This window comes from Passer montanus, unplaced genomic scaffold (genome assembly GCF_014805655.1).
Source record: "Passer montanus isolate IOZ18808 unplaced genomic scaffold, ASM1480565v1 scaffold120, whole genome shotgun sequence".
In the NCBI taxonomy this organism is placed as follows: domain Eukaryota; kingdom Metazoa; phylum Chordata; class Aves; order Passeriformes; family Passeridae; genus Passer; species Passer montanus.
This window is the reverse complement of record NW_024358723.1, coordinates 980593-1006065: the sequence shown is the minus strand read 5'-3', so window position 1 is coordinate 1006065 and position 25473 is coordinate 980593. Positions and strand designations below refer to the sequence as shown.

The following is a 25473-nucleotide window of genomic DNA, read 5'->3' as shown; positions in this document are numbered from 1 at the left end:
TTCCCGGGGGAGCTGGAGCACTGTGAAATCATGGACCAAAGCAGAGAAAGGTGTTGCTCCAAGAAGGAAAATACAGTTTATAGGGAAATGTGCCTGCCTGCAGCCAGGAACCTCCTCCTGGATTTTCCAGCTCACCTGGCTTGTGGCTTCTCAGCTGAGGGCAAATGTGGCAGAGCCCAGTGTGGATCAGGAAAAGCCCTGGATTTGTCCTTTCCAGCCTGTACATTGGATCTACTCCTGGCTGTTGGGATCCAAGCCTTTCCCAGCTGGATGGAGCTGAAGGCTCCTCAGGCTTCCCTGGGAATCACAGCCTGCCCTGGCTCAGGGATTCACTGCCCATGAGAGCCCAGGTGTCACAGCCCTGGGATGAGATCCCTGATATCCTGAGGTCCCTGTGATCCCAATATCCAGAGGGAAAAGCCCTGTCCCAGCCCACACAGCTCTGCTGCAGCCCCAGCTGGGCCAGGATGGGAGTTCTCCCCGTGGGAATTGTCCATGGAGTTATCCCTGGACATGTGGTGCTGGCAGCCTCTTCCAGATCCCAAGGTTTCCAGGCTGTGTGACAGCAAAGGATCTGAGCTATCCAATCCCAGCCTGGGAATGCAATCCCAGTCTGAGCTATCCAATCCCAGCCTGGGAATGCAATCCCAGCCTGGGAATCCAATCCCAGCCTGAGCTGTCAGCCCTGGGATGAGATCCCTGATATCCTGAGGTCCCTGTGATCCCAATATCCAGAGGGAAAAGCCCTGTCCCAGCCCACACAGCTCTGCTGCAGCCCCAGCTGGGCCAGGATGGGAGTTCTCCCCGTGGGAATTGTCCATGGAGTTATCCCTGGACATGTGGTGCTGGCAGCCTCTTCCAGATCCCAAGGTTTCCAGGCTGTGTGACAGCAAAGGATCTGAGCTATCCAATCCCAGCCTGGGAATGCAATCCCAGTCTGAGCTATCCAATCCCAGTTTGGGAATGCAATCCCAGCCTGGGAATCCAATCCCAGCCTGAGCTGTCCAATCCCAGCCTGGGAATGCAATCCCAGCCTGAGCTATCCAATCCCAACCTGGGAATGCAATCCCAGCCTGAGCTATCCAATCCCAACCTGGGAATGCAATCCCAGCCTGAGCTATCCAATCCCAACCTGGGAATGCAATCCCAGCCTGAGCTATCCAATCCCAACCTGGGAATGCAATCCCAGCCTGAGCTATCCAATCCCAACCTGGGAATGCAATCCCAGCCTGAGCTATCCAATCCCAACGTGGGAATGCAATCCCAGCCTGAGCAACCCAATCCCAGCCTGAGCTGTCAAATCCCAGCCTGGGAATGCAATCCCAGCCTGAGATATCCAATCCCAGCCTGGGAATGCAATCCTAGTCTAAACTCTCCAATCCCACCCTGGGAATGCAATCCCACCCTGGGAATGCAATCCCAGTCTGAGCTCTCCAATCCCACCCTGGGAATCAGCCATTCCAGCTGGGACAAGTCAGGGAACTTGGGAAAAACACAGGAAGCACATCCATTTTGGGAGGGGGAAAAAAGCAGATCCATGACAAAAATCACCTATGCAAGTGCAATAATTCCCCCTCTTTTCCCACCAGTTTTTCCTGAAAAAGCAGAGATAACAGCACAGCAGAAAAAGCTGCACCTCGCTGAGATAAGGAGCACCACCACGAGGGTGGTGACAGCTGATAAGAAAGGCTCTGTCAGTGTCCCAGATGGAAAGATCCCCTCAAATCCCTGACTCCTCGTCTCCCGTGGCATTTTGCAGTGCCTGTCACTGCGAGGCAGCTGATAGCTCGTTGTGGTTCCTGGGATTTATTCGTGTTGTTCCTGGAAACAGCAGAGGGGACAGGAGAGACAAGGCCGTCCATTAAGATGAAGAATTCCAGGGGCAATGCCATCAATCCAAAGCCTGGCTGCACCTCTGGGTCACTTCTGAGTAACAGTGAGGTCCTACCAACAATTTCTCTGTCCCCACCCTATTTATGGCTCCAGATCCCCCTAAATTCAGATCCTGATTCTCCACTCTCTAATTAGAGGGAGAAAAGCCCCAAACCTTTGCTCATGGATGAAAAATTCCACGGACAATGCCATCAATCCAAAGCCTGGCTGCACCTCTGGGTCACTTTTGAGGAACAGTGAGGTCCTACCAAGAATTGTTCTGTCCCCACCTCATTTATGGCTCCAACTCCCTCAAATTTAGACCTTCTAATTTCTCTAATTAGGGGGGTTCTCCACTCTTTAATTAGGGGGAGAAAAAGCCGCAGACCTTTGCACAGGAGGGTTTTTGGCAGGGTTTCCCCTTTCCAGCCCGGCTATTTGTTGTCACAGCCTCACAGGTATTTAATTATCTCTGAGCTGTCTGTTCCACTGGCAAATGTAGCTAGAATTAGCAACAGGCTGAAAAAAATCAATCCCTTTTTTTGGAGAATGGTGACACAGCAAGCACTAGCAGCCTGGGCACGTGGGATTTGTCTCCATGAGCAATCCACCTCAAAAGAATTGAGATGAAAATAAAAACTGGATTTTTTTTTTCTTCCTCAAAGATTTCAGGAGACCCCAGAGCAGGGAATGGTGAGTCTGGATGAGCAAGGTTAGAAACAGGGAACCATGGAATTGTTCAGGTTGGAAAACCCTCTGAGATCATTGAGTCCAACTGTCCCACGGCCACCACTACCCCAAGTGCCACATCCAGAAGGATTTTAAACCTCTCCAGGGATAGGGACACCACCCCTGCCCTGAGCTGAAGAACCCTTTCCAGGCAGGAATTCTCCCTGATATCCACCTAAACCCCTCCGGGCACAACTTGAGGCCGTTTCCTCTCTTTCCACCACTTGTGCAAAGATGAGCAGGCAAAGGTTGGTCCAGGGGCTCAGATCCATCAGGAAAGGAGCAGGGATGAACCAAGGATGGGCCAGCCAAGATGCTGCCAGTGGGATGGGCAGGGCGCGGTGGCAGGCCGCTGGGGAGGGTGTCACCAGCGGTGCCAGGCTGTCACCAGCTGTGCCAGCTGCTGTCTCCCAGCAGGTGCTGCTGTGGCACAAGGAGAGCCCTGGAGGGCTCAGCCTCTTCCCGAGGGCTCCTGCAGCTCCAGAGGCTGCACCAAGGAAAGGGCAGCTCTGCCCCTGCTTTGCAGAATGAAAAGTTGCCTAAATCCAAGATGGAAACAAGAAATGTTCCCTCAGTCCCACAGTCCACTGCCCAGGCTGGAAAAGGACGTATCCACGCTTTTTCCTGATCCTAAATGGAAACAACAAATGGTCCCTTATTCCTGCACCAAGGGGCTTTAAAATAAATTCACACCCTCAGCAGTTTCCTGAAGTGGAGGGTGACACCAGGAGAACAAAAAGTTTTGGTGACACCTGGAGAACAAAAGGCTTTGGTGAAACACAGAGGACAAAAACCTGTGTTGGCACTTGGAGAACAAAAAGCTTTGGTGGCACCTGGAGAACAAACAGCCTTGGTGACACTCCAGTAACACCGATTTAAAGCCACATTGTCACCCTGTGAGTGGGCAGTGGCCCGTGGTGAGCAGGTTCTGCTGATCTCTGTCCAACTCTGGTTTTAAATAAAATATCTGAGACAACTCGGCCTCCCTGGGCTGCTGATGCAGCACGAGGTGAGGTGGCAGGAGGTCACTGCTCTCCTGTCCTCTCATTTTTTGTTCTGCTCCCCAGACAGACATCCCTGCAGCTGGAGAGTGTAAAACCAGACAGGAACTCTTCCAGCTGCTCTCCTGTGGCAGTTCCAGTGTAATTCCAGAGGATCCATGATCCAGCATGGTCCAGAGGAGAACAGAGACAGGACAAGACAGCTATTTCCGAGGAAAAAAAAGAAAAAACTAAATTCCTGAGCCTTATATGTTTATTCCTTGTGTATTCTGGGTGTTGTTAGTTCTACTCGAGCTCTTTGAAGTCCTGATGGATCAAATTCCAGCTTAATTAACGGATCAGACAGATTAATTAAATGCCAGAGAGCCGTTGGCAGAGGCAAGAAGCTGCAGACAGAGAAATCCTTCAGAGGCGCTCGGATCCCATTAAAATGTCCCTGCCCACGGAGGCTGGATGGGCTCTAACATCCCTTCCCAAAGCATTCCATGATCCCAGAACAATCAGAGGAGGACAAGGAGCCTCCACAAGTGGCGGCCTCACAACTGCTAAGCTCTTCCCTGTGGATTTTGGGGGCTGCTGTCACTTCTGTGTCCTTGGGAACCTTCAGGAAAACATTTCCTTGGAGCAACCCCTGTCAGCAACAGGGAAAAGTCCTGGGATAATGTGGCCTGGCTGCTCCACACGATTCATCCTAATTAGGATAATAATTAGGATCAAGCACAGCAAAGGAGTGTTTGAGCAGCACATCATGAAATCATCCAAACTGGAGATCACCCAGAGAGAATCTCTCCAAGGAGCTGTTGGAATTCACATTATCCAAGGAATTCAAACCCAGCCTGGCTCAGGAATACTGAGGAATCCACGCTGTGCCGGCTGGAAGGGAGAACGAAGTTATTTGTGTGTCCTACTTCTGCAATATTTATGAATTTGAAGGGCTGAGTGGCCAGGATTAATCATCCTGTGCCTGAGAGCTGCAGTTTGGGCCCAGCTCATGATTCATGCCCTGACGTGATGCTGGAGTTAAGACAGGGCTGAGCCGGGGCACAAAACAGATTTGAGCAAGATCATTCCGCCCGGGAAGGGCAGCAAGAGATAATTATTCCTGAGGGATAATTATGCTGCTTCTGTCTGCAAACAGAGGCTGGAACTGCTCAGCTGCTCTGGTTTTTTGGGAGGAATGTTGGGGAACACCGAGGAGCTGCTGCTGGAAGGGACCCAGAGGTGAAAGAAGAGCCCGAGGGGAGATTTGCTGATCCAGGAAAATGATTGGAAAAGCAGCTGAAGCCAAGAAAACTTAGGAGAATTTCCTTTACCCTTTCATCCCCATGGAAGAGGGTCCATCAAGGCCCTGGTGTGGAAGGGAAATGGAGTGGCCTGTCAGGAATTCCTGGCTGGATTTCACCGGTGCTTTCCTGTCATTCCAGTTCCTCTTACCCTGCAGGCAAGGTCCCATTTCCAAAGGGGAAATTCCATGTTTTCTGGGGCACAAACCACTCCTAACTGCACATGAGGACACAATATCCACCATGGATTTTATGGAATCACAAAATCCTTTAAATTGGAAAAGCCCTCCAAGATCACCAAGTCCAACCATGAACCAGCACCATGGTCACCACCAACCCATGGCCCCAAGTGCCACATCCACACATTTATTGAACATTTCCAGGGAAGGGGACCCCTGTGGACAGCCTTTTCCATCCTTTCTGAGAAGGAATTTTTCCTAAGATCCAATTTAAACCACCTCTGAGGCTGTTTCCTCTCACCCTGAAGCGATGGTGAGGCCATGGACAAAGGGTCCAGTCCTGAGGGTTGGGATGATCCTGATTTTTGGACAAAAATTCTGCACAGGCAGGGAAATAATTCCAAGATCAGTGCTTGGAACACAGCACTCAAGCCCTAAACCACCACCCTGCTCTGCAGCAGGAGGAAAGAGGAACATTTAAAACCCAGAACATGCAGAGCCAGCGGGAAATTAGGGAAATTAATTCCAGCACTTTTGCAGGAGCCGTGCTGAGGAGCATCCATGGATGAGGAGAACCACGGGATGAGGAGTCCATCCACAGCCCTCTGGAGAAGAACAAAGAGACTCTGCCACACAGAGGGTGCCAGCTCCCAAATCCTGCTGGAATCAATCTGTGGAGGGTGGATTTGTCCCAGAGAAATCAGATTCCACAAGGGATTGTGAGCAGGACAGGAAGGGGCTCCCAAAGATGGAATTAACAAGAAAAACTCTGCATATTAAGCACAAAACCAGAACTATAAAAGACAGAGATTTGTAACAAAATACAGTGTTTTTCTGTCCCTTCTGCTCCCTGCTCCTTCCCAAGATAAATTCCAAGGATAACAGCTCACCAAACCCATCCATTTGCTGCAATAACCAAAGGCCTCTGCCATCAACGACTGCTCTGGACGGTGCTTAAGGTTTACAAATATCTTAATTAGCCACTAATTACCTCCCAAACCCCACATCCTCATTATGCAACGGCTGTGATTCCAATAAACATTTTGAACTGGAATCAAGGTTTCTTTTATGTCTCATCAAAGCAGGAACAGGATGACCAGAGGACTCCTGTGGCACCACGGGATCAAGGCTGCAGGTCCTGGAACAGCAGCCTGGAGCTTTAATTAATTCATTATTTAATGGAGAGCTGATTAGCTTGACAGGGAAGCCCTTTTCATATTGCAGAGACTCACACGGAGCAGCTCTCCAAGAATTTCTCTGCCTGGATGTAGCAGAACTTCTGGAAAGCCAAATTTATCCCTGGAAGTGTTGGAGCAACCCAGGACAGCGGAAGGTGGACCTTCTAACTCAAAGATCTATTCCAACCACCATAGGTCCATGATTCCATGATTCCATGATTCTGTGATTCCACAATTCCATAATTCCATGATTCTATGAGAGCTGGAGGCCTCCAGACCGCCCTGTGCTCATCCAAAATCTGTGTCCTGCTCCAGGTACAAGCTCAGCCCATCCTCAGGCACATCCCAGGAGCAGGAATTTGTCTGATGTTTTTCCATGTGGGACATCTGGCTGTGACCACACGGGGTGGGAATGAACCACAGGGAAGGACTCCCATAGGAAATGAGGGATCAGCACTTCCTCCAGACCTTCCTATGGCAATTCAGAACAGCAAAACCAGAAAATAAAGGAAAATACCCCAAAATAATAAGTCTCTTCCCTGCTCAATGATGTCTGCAGGGAAAAGGTGGAAAGGGAATGAGCCAGAAGGGATAAATGCTGATTTTTAGGAATAAAAACAGTGTCATGAAAAGAAGAAACCATCCCAATCCCAAAGCTGATTCTTCCTGCTTAAATCCAATATTGGAGGCAGAGAAAAAAAATCCCTTGCACAGGCTGACACCCTCCAATCCAGCTCTTTTTTTTTCGCTTACCACAAACCTACTTTTATTGAGGCTTTCGTTGCTTTTTAAACATCTTGTTGCTTTTTTAGTATCTTCTGCCTCCAGGTTTCCATGGCATGATCTCACATATCCTGAAAAACCCAGCCTGGCTCTCAGTAACATTTGCCCAGGGTGGGTTTCATGGATGACAGGGCTTTTCTAGGGCAGATATTCCACGTTTGAGCCTCGATTCCCACTCTTCACTGACCTATTTTACTGAGATATGGGGGGAGCAGCGAGGGGATTACTTCAGGTCCATTTATATAAGATACTCAGGACATAAATCCTCATTTTTCCTGCTGAAAATGTCAAGGGAAAAAAATATTCCTGCTAAACAAGGGCAATTCCAGAGCCACACGTCCCTTCCCAACCTCCTGGACAATTCATGGATTTCCTCCTTCCCTAGGATTTGACACAGCTCCTCCTGCCCCGCTCCAGGAGGAGCCGCACAAACACCAGGAAGAGGAAATTCCCCCCCATCACAGACATCCAGAGGGATGTTAATAAACCCCTGCAAGTCGTGGCATTTGGGAAATGTGTTTGTGCCTGGGCCTTCTGTTCCTAATTAGCAGAGCAGTAATGAATCTTGATGAATCAGTAATGACCTTCAAAGCACTGCAACTATTTCAGCTTCCACTTGGCTGGGTAATGAAGTCATTCCAAGAGCAGAATTCCTTTTAGGATGCTGAGCCCAAACTCCACATTTTCTTCCCCCTTTCCTGATTTTCTGGAGTGTTCCAGGACAGGGAGTGTAAGGGGTGACAGAATTCATCATTTCCTGCAGGAACTGGGGTGAGCTGATAGGAATGGCCAACTAATGGATGTTTCCAGGAAATCCCATCAGTTTTCCCAAGGATTCCCAAGGAAGTCCAGGGAATTCAGTAGTTATGGGATGCATGACACAGCACTGTTTTTTCCACCTGGGCAGGCAGGTGACAAAGTTTGCATGGAATGCTCATCCATCATTCCAAAGCTGGCTCTTCTCCTCTAAGAATCCTCTCAGTTCTTTTCCTGATAGTAAAATCATGGAATCGTGGAATGGTTCGGGATGGAAGAGACACTAAATCCAGTGCCACCCCTGCCATGGCAGGGACACCTCCCACTGTCAGAGGGTGTCCCAGTGTCCAGCCTGGCCTTGGGCACTGCCAGGGATCCAGGGGCAGCCACAGCTGCTCTGGCAATTCCAGCCCAGCCAGCAATTCCCAGTTCCCAATCTCCCACCCATCCCTGCCCTCTGGCAGTGGGAGCCATTCCCTGGCTCCTGTCCCTCCATCCCTTGTCCCCAGTCCCTCTGCAGCTCTCCTGGAGCCCCTTCAGGCCCTGCCAGGGGCTCTGAGCTCTCCCTGGAGCCTTCTCCTCTCCAGGGGAACATTCCCAGCTCTCCCAGCCTGGCTCCAGGGGCTCCAGCCTTGGAGCACCTCCATGAACAAAAAAGATCCAACCGGGAGCTTCCTCACGTTTCTGTTTGACCAAAGCAACTCAGCCCCTGATTGAGGCTCAGGGAATCCCAGAGTGGTTTGGAATTAAAACTGATCTCATTCCAACCCCTGCCATGGCAGGGACACCTCCCACTGTCCCAGGCTGCTCCAGCCCCAATGTCCAGCCTGGCCTTGGGCACTGCCAGGGATCCAGGGGCAGCCACAGCTGCTCTGGGCACCCCACCTTCCCAGCCAGGAATTCGTTCTCAACATCCCACCTAAATTTCCCCTCAGTGTGAACCTGTTCCCCGTTCCTTCCAGCAGCTCCTGAAGAACATTCCCTCTCCAGCTCCTTGCAGCCCCTGGAATTTGCTGGGAAGCCTCCCCCAAGATGCTGCTCCTCACCCGTGCTGCTGGAGATGTTGACATCGATGCTGATGTCCGAGATGCCACCTCCTTTGAGGGACGCCACGCAGGTGTAGGTCCCGAAATCCGTGAACTTGAGGTCGATGATGTCCAGGTTGGTTGTGCCGGGGGACACGTCGGGGTCGGTCTGGGTGATCACCATCCTCTCCGAGCTGCGCAGGGGCCGCCCGTTCTTGAACCAGCTGAAGGTGAGCTCCTCCGAGGGGATGGCTTCCACCTGGCACGAGATCTTCACCTCCCGCCCGATCTGGATGTTGTCGTCCTTGTGGTACGGGTCGGGGGTGATCCAGAAGCGTCCTTTTTTTAAGGCTGCAACACAAAAAAAGGAGCAATTTTATGTCATAGAGTAGAAATGTGGTCTTGCTGGAGGCCTAAATCTGATTTTTAAAGGGGCAGCAGCCACAGGATTTGATTTTACTCCCAGGAATATGCACAGCACCAACTTGGAATCATGAGGATGAACCAGCTGGAAACTGGCACAGAATTAAACTCTGAAGCACAAGCTGAGCTTTTGTTTGTGTGGAAATAAATGAGATATCATGCAGAAATTTTATATGATTTTATGGGTTTTTTTTCTTTCATTCTCAGGATGAAACACAGGCACAGGTTCCCTAGAGGGCCAATGCTCCATCCCTGGAAAAACTCAAGGCCGGGTTGGACAGGGCTTGGAGCAGCCTGGGATAGTGGAAGGTGTCCCTGCTCATGGGATGGAATAGGATGAACTTGAAGGTTTCTTCCCACCCCAATAATTCTGGGATTTTTTGGTGGAACTCCTAACCCCAACCCTTGGAATTTCCAAAGAACATGTTAAACACATGGATTACTTTTCCTAGGATCCGAAATCCTGATTAAATTCCATCATAGATAAGGCAGGTGTGAAACGCTGTCACCTCCACAACGAAAAAGAGGAAGTACCAGCACCTAAATCAGCTGAGCTGCTGCCAATCAAAACAGTTCCTGAGATTTCAGGGGTTGTTTTCCATCTCTGGAGGGATTTCCAGACTTTTCCTCATCCCTGTCCTGTCAAAGCACCAGAAAAAGGGAAATGTCACCCTAAAATCACTGATGCAGCCACTGGGGTCACCTCCAACCCATCTGGAATCTCTCCTGCATCCAGGACTATCCAAGCTTCCAATACAAATCCAATTAATTCTCCACCTCCCACCAGAGATAAGGAAATCTCAGGGTTCCAGAGGGGGATTTTTTGAGGGCTAACCCCCAGAACAGGTTATCCCTCACACAGCAGATTTGGAAAACCTCATTTCCCACCATCTTCCTCACAAAGGAGCCTCTTATCCTGGCCTTCCGTCCTCAGTCTCCAGGAGTGAAATATTCCTGCACCTCACTCCCCTCAATTTTCTATAAATGAACTTAAAACTCTCCAAAACTCCACCCCCACTAACATCAGTTGAGGGTTGGGATGATCCTGATTATTTTTTGGGGAGAATGCTTCAGGATCAGGCATTTAACCTTTCAAGGACAGGGATTTTTTTGATGAACTGAATATAAAATGCTCCTGACACAATCCCAAAATCCATTTTTTTCCCCTATAGAGATGTGCCAAAGGATGCTTTTGGGTTTACCAAGTGTTTTTTTCCATCTGGATGGTCCCAAACTGAAAATATTGGTTAGAAATTGTACAAATCCCCAGGCTGGGTAGAAGTACAAAAGATAAATTGTGATATCCACCATTTATGGCAAATTCTACTGAGAGGTTTCACAATTCCCTGGGTTCCTCTCCCTACTCCCTCTGTCCTGGATCCATTTCACAGAATCCCAGAGTGGTTTGGGTTGGGAGAGACCTTAAACCCCAGCCAGTGCCACCCCTGCCATGGCAGGGACACCTCCCACTGCCCCAGGGTGTCCCAGTGTCCAGCCTGGCCTTGGGCACTGCCAGGGATCCAGGGGCAGCCACAGCTGCTCTGGCAATTCCAGCCCAGCCAGCAATTCCCAGTTCCCAATCTCCCACCCATCCCTGCCCTCTGGCAGTGGGAGCCATTCCCTGGCTCCTGTCTCTCCAGGCCTTGCCCCCAGTCCCTCTGCAGCTCTCCTGGAGCCCCTTCAGGCCCTGGAAAATTCTAGAGATTCCAAGTTTAGACATATTAAAAAGTCTGTTTGCTCCATCCACGAGTGGTGAAAATGTTGAGTTCAGATTCAGTTTTGCTAATTCAGACTCAATTTTGTTAATTCCAACTCAGTTTTGCTAATTCAAACTCAATTTTGCTAATTCAGACTCAATTTTCGTAATTCAGTAGCTCCTTGAACAGAGCAAAACTTTGGGACTTACAAATTCCACGCTGAACAAGCACTCCCGCCACCTGGAAAAGAATTAACACTTCCAGAGCTCAGAAAAGAATTTACATTTATTTATTTATTTATTTGGTTGTCTTTTCAAACTGGGGGGGAAAGCCTAAATTTGAGCTATTTACCCTCAGTCCCACAGGGTAGGAGAGGCTTCTTCCACTAAGGAAGGCAACATTTTTAAGGAGAGAATGGAAAATTTGGTATTTTTCTAGGAAAAGCGTCATTTCGGATGCTGCTCCTCAGTTCTAACCACATCTTAAAGTATCCAACTGGTTGATTTTATTTATTCATTAATTATTTAATTTATTTACATTATTCATTTACTTATATTTATTTAAGGGAGTTTCATGGCTTTAATCAAGATGGAATTTTTTGCACTTTCTCTTTACCGAGCAGTTCTCCTTCCCTTGGGAAATTCTCAGCCAATTCCCAGGAATCAGCACTACCAAGTTGGAATCACGAGGATGAACCAGTTAGAAACTGCCACAGAATTAAACTATGAGGCACGAGCTGAGCTCTTTTTTTGTGTGGAAATAACAGCACAAACAATGCTTACACACACAAAAACCCCTCAATATTTTATGCAGATCCTTTTCAGGCAGGGGAAAACCAAAAAAGAACTCGATGGGCACGACCAACGCAACGTTTCAGCCCAAATTAGTTGCTCATAACCTCAATAAACTATTTTTATTTCTGAATTTTCAGCAGTTTCTCCTGCCTAGAACTGAACAAAGTCTAGCAGGGAAGTCAGGGTAACTTTCCTTTGTGTAAAAGCACAAATTCCAAGGTAAGAAAAGGGAGCAGATCCTCAAAGTTTGGGTCAAAGCTGTTTCTTGCAAGGAGTAGGGTGTTGGAACTGGATGGTCCTTAAGTTTCTTCCAACCCAAACCATTCCATGACCCTGGATGAGGTCTCCAAAATCCCTTCAGAGCATCCTGATTTCCACCACATTGGGAACACCTGATCTGAGCTGGATACAAACCCACCAGGTAAAGGAAAAAGGGTTTTTGTATCATTTCCTCCATCCAGCAATCCCATAAAACAATGCTTGGCTTTTCCTCAGCTGTAGATTCCTGGACCTCTGTTTCCAGGAGGGCATTCCAAAATGCCAAGAAAATTGAGCCACACCAATGATTTTGTCTCTGTGGTATCAGTTACATTTTAGACATCACTGAGAAGTTTTCATGGGGCAAGACACAGAAATAAAAGAGAAATTAAAGGTTATGGGGTTTTTACACAGGCAGCGACAAGGGGGAATGGTTATAAACTTAAAGAGGTTTAATGGGATATTGGGAAGGAATTCCTGGCTGGGCTGGAATTGCCAAAGCAGCTGTGGCTTCCCCAGGATCCCTGGCAGTCCCCAAGTCCAGGTTGGACACTGGGGCTGGAGCAGCCTGGGACAGTGGGAGGTGTCCCTGCCATGGCAGGGGTGGATGGAATCATCTCTAAAGCCACTTCCCACCCAAACCATTCCAGGATTCTCTGATTAACCAGCAAAATGTGGGAGATGCTGCTGCAGACCCAACCCAGTGGATTTTTGGGAACATCACCAGCCCACGGAGCTCCAAAGGAGCAGCAAATGTGCAAATAAACCTGAAACTGTTCTTTGAGACTCAGCAAAGTGCCAGCCTCGTTCCAAAGAGGCCCCAAAGAATGAGGATGTGATCAAACAGCCCGAGATGAAACAACTTTTGTCCTCAAACTCCTCACAAACAGTCCCTGCCCTCCCTCATTAATTATATTTTCAAAGTAATAAAATGCAGTTCAGGATCTCAAGCAAGGCCTATTTGCATTCATCAGGTTCAGTTGGTTTTTCCCCACCCCCTCCCTGATCAACCCCAAATTTTCCTTTAATGCCTCAGAATGCTCCTGCCTCACCAATTTCCAATGGCTCAGACAGCACCCCTAAATACATCAAGTTCTGCACCATTTTCTGCACCATTTTTAGTCTTTGACATGAGAATTATGGACCCCTGTCTGCTTCCCAAGTGGATTCAGGACACAGGGAGTGCTTGGATTTGTGGTTGCTGATGGTTCTGTCCGTGTTTAATGTGTGACAACAGGACCATGGAGCAGCAAAACCCCAAATTTCTAGTTTTAACCTTCTTTGAGCAGCCAGAGGCTCCTTGAGGCACCTTCTGTACCCTCCCCAGAGGAGGTCTGGAGTCATTTTGGTTGTTTCCCTTTGTTTTTTGTCAACAATTTCACAGTGAGAAAGAGGAGAACTTCACCCCAGCAGATGTGGAGCCCTGCAAAATCTTGGAGCAGATGTTGGAGGTTTGGAGAGCTCAGAACCCAACCTGGCCCTTTTCCTTAGCACCCAGAGTGGGAAATTTCCCATATTCCAATAACTTCGTGCCCAGCCACACCTCAGTTCCAGGATCCTCCAAAATCACTGGGAATTTTGTGATCTCCTGGATCTCACGGTCAGCTGGGTCAGAAAAGCCAAGAAACCTTTCCTGGTGTCCAGGTGTTCCTGATCCCTTCCTGTTTCCTTCTCACATGTGAGATAAGGAGTTTGTGATCCTGGGGAAGATTCTTCACTTATTTTTTAAGGATAATGGACTACAGAGCCACAGCAAGGAAATGGCCAAAGATCCCAGAATTGCAGGATGGATTGGGCTGGAAATGTATTTAAGGATTGTCCAGTCCAAACTCCATGATCAGGGACAGTTTCCACTATCTCAGATTGTTCCAAGCTCCATCCAACCTGGCCAAACCATCCTGGAATGATGTGATAATGGATGGAACCACAAAATCTGCTCCAGTATCCTACATGGGAAGAGCCCCGCAATCCATATTTATTTCTGTCTGGAATTCCAGCCTAAAAGGATCCATTAGCTGCCCAAAACCCTCATTCCCACTGAATAAAAACCCACAGAAATCCTTCCCTGCTGTCTTGGCAGTAACTTGTCCACTGCTATCAAATCAAGAGAAGGAAAATCCAAGTTTTTATCCCAAGTTCTGAAGAGACACCAAATTTTTGTTTATTTTGGCTGTGGGCAATAAAGTTGGGTCTGTCTTTAATGTTCTCCAGGATTCCCTTAATTCTCTTATCCAAACGCTTTAACAACTGTCCAAAAGATCTTTTTCACTGGTGATTATCCCAGTGCGGTCATTAAACTTCATTCTTTACAAGAAAATACATTTTGGCATTGTTCTGTGGATAAAAAATGGGAAAAAAGCTTGAATTTGTGGTTGCCAAAAATTTACATTTGCTGTCATGGACCAGGAAAATATTAGAGGAAAATAATGGAGAGGAAATTATAGATTTCTGGCTTAATTGTAAAACTTCATTATGAATAAAAGAGCAAAACCACACCCCAAACAGAGTTTGAGGATATCAGCTCAGCATAACCAAAATGTAGCACAGAATTCCAGAATGGTTTGGGTTGGAAGAGACACTAAATCCCACCCAGTGCCACCCCTGCCATGGCAGGGACACCTCCCACTGTCCCAGGGTGTCCCAGTGTCCAGCCTGGCCTTGGGCACTGCCAGGGATCCAGGGGCAGCCACAGCTGCTCTGGCAATTCCAGCCCAGCCAGCAATTCCCAGTTCCCAATCTCCCACCCATCCCTGCCCTCTGGCACTGGGAGCCATTCCCTGGCTCCTGTCCCTCCATGCCTTGTCCCCAGTCCCTCTCCAGCTCTCCTGGAGCCCCTTCAGGCCCTGCCAGGGGCTCTGAGCTCTCCCCTGGAGCAGGGGAACATTCCCAGCTCTTGGAGCAGCTCCAGTCCTCGGAGCAGCTCCGTGGCCTCCTCCAACACATCCACACCTTCCTTGTCCTGAGAAACCCAGACCTCGATGGAATGCCAGTCATAAGGACCAGTCTGAGTTGGAAGGAAATAAAAAATAGTTAAAAAACATAAAAAAGAGAGTAATGTAATGAATGGTCTGTGTTTTTAGGGACAATACTCCAACGTGAACCACTTACAAAATTCAAATTCCTTAAACTGGGCATTTAGAATCATAAAATTTTTCGATTGGGAGAAGTGCTCTGAGCTCACCGAATCCAACCATCAATGAGTACCACCTCTGTGGTCACCACTAAACCTTGTCCTCATCCACACATTTTAGGCACAATTCCAGGGACTGTGACTCCATCCCACCCCTGAGCAGCCTCTTCCAACACTTCCAATCCATGGGGAAAAGGCTCTGAGATAACTGAGAAAATGCTGCTTCCCCAGTGTTCGCTTCGCATCCCAAGACAGGCTTGAAGCTAATTCCTGCTAAAAAAAGCTCCACATTCCCAACATTTCAGCACCAGCTCGTTCTGCTCCTGTCAACACAGTTTGAGCTGGAAGATTTTAAAATCCTGAACTTCTAGCAGCTCACCAAACAATTAAGATGTCAAACGTCTTCTCCTAAAGCATCTCCAAACTTTTTAATATCAAGTAATTATTTGGCACTTCCAAGGCCAGATGCATTCCCACTTCCAATTTAAATGCAAATCCCACGAAGAGACTTCAGGTTTTGTCTCTGCTTTTAGAAACCGCTGCTAATTTTGCAAAGAAAAGGATTTTTTATTCCTGTTTTTCCGTGTGCTCGGCTTAATTAGCTCCCGGCTCCTTCGGAGTTGCTCTTTTGAAGGAGGGGGAGGTTTGGATTCCTTTGAATGATGAAAATTTCAGTTTACAACTTGCTCCAGATCTGATCCGTTAAAGAGATGAAGGCGAGATCAAAGGGGGAGGAACTCAGCATGGTTCCTCTTTTAACGGCTTTTAGAAGGAAAGATTCTACTGAAATCAGTGGCACCAGGAGAAAAGACGTTGGGGGCTGGGAATAGATGATCTCTAAGATCTCTTCCAGCACAAATAATTCTGTAATTCCAAGAAATATCCAGGTGGGATTGAGCTCAGGAGGTTCCTTCTCCGATCTCCAGCTCACACCGGCTTTTCCAAGAACTGAAGACCTCCAGGGATGGAGATTTCACAACCTCCCACCCTCAGCTCCCAGGAAACACCAGGAGCTGTGCCAGTGGTGTCACTGGGTTTGGAGACAAAAATTGCTGTGTCCTTCCATTTTTCCTGATGGAAAGGTGCTTCCTCCCTGATTTAAAGGGGATATAGGTGATGGATCATGGATGAGATCCCAACATATTCACCTGAGGGTGAAATTACAAAAACGGCAGGAATTTGACAAAGAAGAAACAGGGACAACTTAGCAGCTGAAATTTTGCCACTTTTAAAACCCCAAGCAGAAGAAAAAGGGGGGAAAAGCCAAAATAATTGCTAAGCTCCAAAATGCCAGCTTGCCAGGACATGGATGTATGGCTGGAGCAGTGGATCGGGGCTGCCCCATCCCACAAGAAAATGGGAATTCAGGGGTCTTGTCACAAGACAGCCAAGGATTGGGCTATAAATGAAACCCTTCAGAGAAACTGTCACAACCCCCAGTGGGCTCTGCACTTGCCAAACAAATTTTAAATCCTTGGAATGTTGCAGCTGGATGTTTTCCAGGGCCTTTAAAATGTTTCATTCTTGTCCCAAAGCTGTCTGCAAAAAAAAAACCAAAAAGAACCCCAAAAACCTTGCTGAGTTTTTCTGCTGCAAAGTGATCCTTTGGAAATCTTCCTTCTTTCTGCATGAAACTCAGCCATTCTCCCAGTCCCAGAGAAAAGCCCCATTCCCAAGGTTTCCACACTGGATTATCCCTATTCCTGCTTTTGGGGTGGCTCAGAAGCTTTGTTGGAGCTCAGGATCTCCATAGAGCCTGCATTTGTTCCAACATAGGATGCATTTCCCTCCAACACTTTTTATCCCACTCTTAAGTACCTCAAAACTACACCAGGATCTTATAAAATTCCCCAAATTATTTATCAGACTGGGCAAAGACCTAAAAATCCCAGTCCCAGTGGCTTGATGCAGCAGGAAAAATGTCTTAAAACACATTTCAAGGACAGCAAAACACCTTGGAACATCAGAAGAAACCACTGTGAGCTCATCCTTCTCTTGGTTTCCTCCCCCTAGGAGAGGAGAAAAAACTTGGAAAAAATCAACTTTTCTCCGCCAAAAATAAAATGTTGGTAAAAGTCCCCAGATCTTGTCGTGTGTTATCAGCCAGGATCTAAAACAATATTTAAAGTACAGCACAAACCCTGCCAAAACAATTATCAGCTTTAGTAATTAATAACTTCTGCCAATCAAGAGTAAGAATAACCTTTATCCTTGTCTCCAGTAGAAACCCAGAATAATTGAGATTGGAAAAGAGCTCCAAGATCAGAGTCCCAGCTGTGCCCCATGCCCATCTTGTCCCCAGCCCAGAGCTCTGAGTGCCCCCTCCAGGAATTCCTGGGACACCTCCAGGGATGGGCACTCCAAACCAGAAGACAGATATTCATGGAATCATGAGGTTGGAAAAGACCTCAAAGTTCATCCAACCATTCCCCAGCCCTGCCAAGGCCACCACTGCCCCATATCCCCAAGTGCCACATCCACATGGATTTAAATCCCTCTGGGTTAGGGACTCCACCCTGTACCTGTGCCAGGGCTGGGGAACCCTTTTAGGGAAGAAATTCCCCCAAATATCCAATCTAAACACCATGAGATCACTGTTGGAAAAGAAAGGTTGCAAATGAGCTCCAAGGTCACCAAGTCCCAGCTGTGCCAAATGCCCACCTTGTCCCCAGCCCAGAGCTCTGAGTGCCACCTCCAGGAATTCCTGGGACGCCTCCAGGGATGGGCACTCCAACCCTCCCTGGGCAGTGCCAAGGCCTGAGCACCCTTTCCATGGGGAAATTCCTGCTGTGCCACTCTGAGCTGCCCTGGCCCAGCCTGAGGCCGTTCCCTCTGCTCCTGTCCCTGTTCCCTGGAGCACAGCCCGACCCCCCGGCTGTCCCCTCCTGGCAGGAGCTGTGCAGAGCCACAAGGGTCCCTGAGCCTCCTTTGCTCCAGGCTCAGCCCCTTCCCAGCTCCCTCAGGAATTCTCCAGCCCCCTTCCAACTCCTTTCCCTTCCCTGGACACTCTCCATCCCCTCCAGGTCCTTCAGAGCTGAGGGGTCCAGAACTGGACACAGCCCTTGAGGTGCTCCAGCATTTCCAGCACAGGGGCAGTCAGGACAATCCGTTCCCTGCTCCTGCTCCCACACAATTCCTGATCCAATCCAGGTGTCTTTGGCCTCTTTCCCACCTGGCCACACCTGGCCTCATATCCAGCCATTGTCCCCAGCATCCCCAGGACAAAATGGGGAAAAAATGTGTCCACCTGAAGACAAGGAGAGGGATCAGATGAATCCCATCTCCTGAAATGCCTTCTGATATATCCTTCCACACACGTGGTGCCAAACAGGCTCCTCATGATATCCTCCAGAGCAGCAAACTCCCTTCAAAATCAAATTCCTGCTCACAAAAAATTCTGGGAAGTCCTAATGAAAGGGCAGAAGGATCAATAAACCATCTCCGTTTTTATAGGAGAGCCTTTTATGAACTCATCCATGACCCTCCAACCTGGGAAGAGCTCAAGGGCCTGAGCCTGTGGCAGATAATAAAAATAAATGGATTTATTCAACTCCAAAGCTCCCCTTTTTCCCACATTCATTCCCAGAGCTGTAAACTTTTAAGGAGCACACTGGGAATTTATGGCTGTAGGAACACTGTGGATGAGGAGATCAGGTTTGCTTGGTTAAAATCTTTTGAAATTCCATCACAGAGGACGTTTCTCCATGGAGGAGATGCCTGAGGATATTTGATAAGGCCTTTGGAATTATCCAGCCAGGAAAAAAGATGGAAAATCAGAATTATAAGGCTGGAAAAGCCCTTGGACATCATCAAGCCAAGGTGTTATCCCAGCACTGCCAAGGCCACCATGGACCCACGTCCTGAAATTCATTCTATTCTGCTTCCTGGGAGCTTTTCCCAGGATACAGAGAGGAAAAGAAGAATGAGCAGTGCCAGTTTCATGGAAAATCCAGCATGTTTTGATTTTAGAATTCCCAACCAACCCCAGATGATTCACGCAGTGACCACACTTGCCAGACCCCCATCCATAACTTTATTCCATTCCCCCACTTGCTGGGAGTTTTTCCCAGAATACAAAGAAAAAAAAAAAGGATGGAAAAAAAACCCCTTCTGCCAATTCCATGAAAAATGAACATTTTAGGATTTTAGCATTCCCAACTAGTGCCAGATGATTCCAGGCAGTGACTACACATGCCAGACCCACATCCCAAAATTTATTCAATTCTGTTTCCCGGGAGTCCTTCTCAGGATACAGAGAGGAAAGAAAGAATCAAAAAAAGATCTTTGTGCCAGTTTCATGGAAAATCCAGCATTTTAGGATATTAGAATTCCCAGCCAATCCCAGAATATTCCAGGCAGTGACCACAAGTCCAGATGTGCCATCCCTCACCCTCCTGCCAGGAGTGACCTGCTGGGTGACCAAACCCTGGTACCACCTCTGGGATAAAATTCCAGAGTCTTTCCCAGGGTGTGATGCTCAGCAGCTCATGGGGGCCCTGCCCACATTTCAGTTGATGGAATCTGGGGACATTCCAGAGGTGCTGATGTCCAACCAGCCTTAATTTTATCCTTTATTCCTCTAAACCCCAAGGGAAATTCCTAAAAATAGCTTTGGGATAAAGATCAGGAAAGCAGAAGGAAGGCAGGTGTAGAGAACAAAATCCCAGAATTTTTATTTAACTAAAAAAGCAACAAACGTTCATTAATTTCCCAATCTGAGCTTCCTCCTTCTATTTTTATTCCTTAATTTTTTTTAGCAGCCATGCCTACAGTTCACACACAGTTTTTAAAGGAATAACCCAGAGGTACTTCCAGCAATCCTGGCCTTACAAAGGGATTTCCCTGGAGTGCTTTTTGTCCGGGAAGAGCTTTTGTGCTGCTGTTGAGCATGGTCATTATTTTCTATTTCAACTGACAGGGAATCCCACCCCTCGGAAAAATTAACTCCGAGGATGAGGTTTCCACTTCCCAGAAGGTGAAATTCACACAGGCAGAGTCAAATGGAATTAAAAACGTGCTGCTGTTACAATGGCAAAGAAGGAAGGATCCGATAAAAGGTGGGAATGGGAGAAGTCCCTCAGGAGGGAATCAATGGAACAGGATGTCCAGGCATGGGATGGAGTCCCCATTCCTGCAGGGATTTAAAGACCTGTGGATGTGGCACTTGGGGACATGGCGGCCTTGGCAGTGCTGGGGAAGGGTTGGATTTGATGGTCTTGGAGGACTTTTCCAACCTCAGCAATTCTGTGGTTCCATGATTTTCACGCAGCCTGACACCCTTCCCAACCCTGTCAGTGCCATTGAATTTAAGCCCTGGAAAACGCTTCTGTGGCTCTCCCTGTGTCCTGTTCTGATGTGCAGGTGTCCTTCAAGGATGTTATCCAGCATTTTCCTGTCTCACTGGATGGAGCTGCCACCTTGGAATCAGAGAATCCTGGAATGGTTGGGGTGAAGGGACCTTAAATCCCATCCCATTCCCATCCTTTCCATGGCCAGGGACACCTCCCATTATCCCAGGCTGCTCCAAGCCCAGTGTCCAACCTGTCTGTTGGACACTTTCAGGGGTACCTGGATCCCAAGTTCTCTGGGAATTCGCCCCCCCCACCTTCCCAGCCAGGAATTCCTTTTCAATATCCCATTCAATTCACCCTCCTTCCAGTTTAAAGCCATTTTCCCTTGTCCTGTTCACTCCAGCCAGAAATTCCCAGTTCCCAATCTCCCACCCATCCCTGCCCTCTGGCAGTGGGAGCCATTCCCTGGCTCCTGTCCCTCCATGCCTTGTCCCCAGTCCCTCTGCAGATCTCCTGGAGCCCCTTTAGGTACCCTCAGCTCTCCCTGGAGCCTTCTCCTCTCCAGGGAAACACTCCCAGCTCTCCCAGCCTGGCTCCAGAGCAGCTCCAGCTCTGGGACCAGCTCCATGGCCTCCTCCAACACATCCACAGCTTCCTCGTCCCAAGTCCCTCTCCACCTTTGGAGTCAGGTGTGGGTGGCCAGCAGCCACAAAACCAGGAAAACATCCAGAAAAAAAATCATGGAGATGCTTCATTCATGGAATGAAGCACAGACAACAAAGGCACACTCAGATAAAACACTGAAATTTAGAGACATTTAAAGGGAAAACATTTCCTCCAAGCTCTGCTGGTGCTTTGAGAGAAGATTTATTTCTGGGTCAGATTGGGAGATTATTGTTGAATCCTGGGATTCAGGGTGCACCTGGCACAAGATGGGAACTCCATTTACCAAATGCTTCTCCTGCCTGGCATGGAAATTTCTATTTCCAGCAAATTCTCTTCTCTCCTCAGCTGCTGTGTGAAAATCCTGACCCACAACAGCAAAATGAGCTGAAGTGAGAGAGAAATGAGGCAAAATGCTGAGAAATAAACACACAAAGTCAACCTAAACTCTGCTTTTCTCTCATATTTCACTCCTCAACTCGGCATCACTTCCAGCAAAGATAAATCCAAGACTGGAATGGAGAATTTTTTCCTTCTAAAGGTGAGTTTTTCCCATTTAACAGAAATAAAAAGGGGGAAATAATAAAACTGGGGCTAGGAAGGAGCTGAGCTTCGTTTATTTAATGGGTTCTTCTCATTGTGGTCCCTTCCCAGCATTAACAGGGCCACAAAAGCAGAGAGGGAAAAGCAAAAACACCTAGAGTGTTTTAATGAGACTTTATTCAACAACTTGCAGCTCCCAGGCATCATCTTCTATAAATAAAAACGTGAGGGGATAGTATTATTATTTTTATTATGATGCCATGACTCATGGAATTTGTGTCTGCAGGGATTTAGGGATGTGGCTTTTCCTCAGGGCTGGCTGGTGCTGTCTGCTGGGTCAATTAAAACACTGAGGTTTCTTTTCACAACAAGTTCTTCCTCTCCTTTTCCTTATTCCAAGCTGTTTTCCACTCCCAATTCCCCTTCCCCACCTCATCCCCATGTAAATCTCAGCATATTCCTGAGCCAAGGAATGACAACAAAACCTCAGAGCCAAATGTCAGAAATTCAAATTCAAACACAATATTCCAAATAAATCCACACCCATCTCCTGATCCAATCCATGCTGATCCAATGCTCCCTCTATGACCTCCAGGACAGAAATAGCTCCTAATTCCTCATCCTGCTGGAGAGCAGGAGATGGTGGGTAATACGAAGTGAGCAGGGGTTGTGGCTCCCGTGAAATATTCCCACATTGGCTCTCTATCCATCAGTTTTTCCTGAGTCTGACTAATCCCAGGTTATTCTTTCAAATTCCTATAGCTCGGAGTTTATGTTTCACCTCCATTCCCAGATTAATAGCGGAAAATGAGGTTCAGATGAAGTGTTTGGTTCAGGGAGGTGAATCCTCTCTGATGATGCCAATCCAGCTGTGTATCCAAACCAACTGCCTGTGTCCCAGGGGTTTTCCAGAAGGGAATAAACGAGCAGGGAAAGATTCCCTCCAGCTGGGAGCAGTTGTTTTGCAAGCCCTCCTCTTTTGTTTTCACCTCAGACAGACACTTCTCCTGATATTTCCTGGAATTAAAGCACAGGGATCAATCTAAAGCTCCCCAACAGGGAGGACATTCCCAGCCTCCAGGGAGGACATTCCCATCTGAAGGAACCGCTTCAGATAAGGAGGAAGGAAGATGTGAAGGAGGCAATGAGAACTCCAGGAGCTTGGAATGCATCCAAGGCCTTTGGTGATCATTTCATAGAACCATGGAATTGGAAGGATCCCACAAGGATCATGGAGTCCAAATCGTTCCCTACCCAGACCCCCAACAATCCCACCCTGGGCATCCCTAGCAACACTGTCCAAAGGCTCCTGAAGCTCTGGCATCCTCAGGTCCATGCCTATTCCCTAGGGAGCCTGGGCAGTGCCAGCACCCTCTGGGGAAGAACCCTTCCTGATCTCCAGCCTGACCTGCCCTGGCACAGCTCCAGGCATTCCCTGGTTCCTGTCCCTGTCACAGGGACCATCAATCAGAGCTGCTCCTCAGGAGGATGTTGAAGACCACATCCCCTCAGTCCCCTCCAGGCTGAGCAAACCAATTTCTCTCCACTTTGCATGGAAAAGCTGCTGCTGCATCACCCAAACACAAAAAGGCACCAAACCACCCTTGTTCTACCTCAGGGCTTTGATCCCAGCACAAGAACTCTGGCAGGCTTGGAAACCAATACTAATTCATCCCATAACTGATTAGAAATGACCAGAAATCCCAGACTGAGAGAATTATCAAGGCTGAAAGAGACCTTCGAGATTTAATCAAACCGCGACCATTTGGAAACAGAGGAAAACCTCACTGTTGAACATTGAACATTGAATGTTGAACATTGGATAATTAATGTTGAACATTGAATGTTGAATGTTGAACGTTAAACCTTGAATGTTGTACATTGAATTTTGAACATTGAGCATTGAATGTTGAACAATGAACAATGAACATTGAATGTTTAACATTGAATGAACATTGAAAGTTGAATAGTGAACATTGAACATGGAATTTTGAATGTTGAATGCTGAACAATGAACATTGAATGTTGAACAATGAACATTGAACGTTGAACAACAAATGCTGAATATTGAACATTGAACAATGAATGTTGAACGTTGAATGTTGAATACTGAACGCTGAACATTGAATGTTGAATGTTGAACTTCAAACACTGAACCTTGAATGTTGCTGTCCCACTAGATTAGGACTGGAATAATCGTCCAGGAGAAAAGTCCATGGTTTTCCAACTGAACTCACCTCTTACAATGATGTTGGTGGACTTCTTCGCAGGATTGCCGACATTGTTGTTGGCGATGCAGCTGTAGGTGCCGGAATCCTCGGAGGTGATGGCGGGAATGGTCAGGGTGCCCCCGTTCAGGACAGTCTTGTCAGGCAGGACCCCCGCAGACCTCACCCACGTCAGGCTGGGTGCTGGCTCGCCCCCAGTGGTCACACACACCAACGTGATGGCTTCTCCAGGGTTCACCACGATGGGGTCATCCACGAGGAGCTTGATGGAAGGGGATGCTGCAGAACAACAGAGATCACAGAATCAGGGAATGGTTGGGATGGAAGGGATCTTAAAGATCATCCCATCCCTGCCATGGCAGGGACACCTTCCACTGTCCCAGGCTGCTCCAAGGCCCGTCCAGCCTGGTGTCGGACACTTCCAGGGATTCAGGGGCAGCCACAGCTGCTCTGGGCACCAGGGTGAGCCAGGGCTGCCCCATCCTCCAAGCCAGGAATTCCTAATTCCCAATCTCCCATCCATCACTGCCCTCTGGCAGTGGGAGCCATTCCCTGTGTCCTGACACTCACTGGTTTCTTGTTCCAGTTCTGACTGGTTGTTCCAGTAAGGAAAGGAGAAGGAGATAAAGAAAAGCAGGGAGAGTTAAAGCCATGGAATCACAAAATCATGGAATGGTTTGGGTTGGCAGGGACCTTAAATCCCATCCAGTGCCACCCTCTGCCATGGGCAGGGACACCTCCCACTGTCCCAGGGTGTTCCAAGCCCCAGTGTCCAACCTGGCCTTGGGCACTGCCAGGGATCCAGGGGCAGCCACATTCCCTGGGCATGCAGATGGAGGTAGGGTTGATGGATTGATGGGAGCAGGGATAGATGGACGGATGGACGATGAACAAACAGATGGATGGGCAGCCCTGCAACCACATTTAGGATGGAACATGCCATGTGTGGGACAGGTGCCAGCACACTGGATGGGAAACCTTGGAAAAAGGAATGAGTCAACAACTTGTTTGGCATGGGAAGCCTGTTCTCCTCAAGTCAGATCCTGCCACTCATCCACCCCTCTCCATCCACCTGCTCCCCACTGAACTCCTGGGAACTTGGCTGCCAACTGGGATGAATCCCTGGAGCTGGAATCCAGAGAGGGATCTCCCTTGGGACATCATCTCTTTGCACATGGAGAGACTGAACCATCCCAGACAGAGGCATTTTTCCCTCTCTGGGATGTACAACCTTCAGCTCACACCTAATTCCTATAATTCCCATAAAATTCCCATAATATCCTATGACCAGGTGTAGTGGGAGCAGTCAGCACAGGTTGATGGGGAGATGCTGCTGACCTCAGAAAGACATGATTAAATTTAATTCTCTTTTCTTGTCTCTCCTTTTCCATTTAATATTTCCATGTGATAGAAGAGGAGCAAATGCTCAATAATAAGGGTCAGGGCAGCAATTCATTGTAGAATATAGATATAAATAAAATATAAGTTATATAAATTATGTACATATTTACAATATAGATATAAATAATATTAATATATACTGAATAATATAAATATAAATATAAATATAAATATAAATATAAATATAAATATAAATATAAATATAAATATAAATATAAATATAAATATAAATATAAATA

General features: G+C 47.8%; 1 protein-coding gene across 2 annotated transcripts in view; it reads right to left on the bottom strand.

The window, feature by feature from the left end:
• Nucleotides 1-25473, bottom strand: part of MDGA2 (MAM domain containing glycosylphosphatidylinositol anchor 2) — a 185897-nt gene that overhangs the window by 59298 nt on the left and 101126 nt on the right. For both annotated transcript variants that reach the window (XM_039698117.1, XM_039698118.1), the window contains 2 exons: nucleotides 23843-24112; nucleotides 8828-9157 (listed from right to left, as the gene is read on the bottom strand). In XM_039698117.1, coding sequence (XP_039554051.1) covers nucleotides 8828-9157; nucleotides 23843-24112 — 600 coding nt within the window. The remainder of the gene's footprint in view (nucleotides 1-8827; nucleotides 9158-23842; nucleotides 24113-25473) is intronic.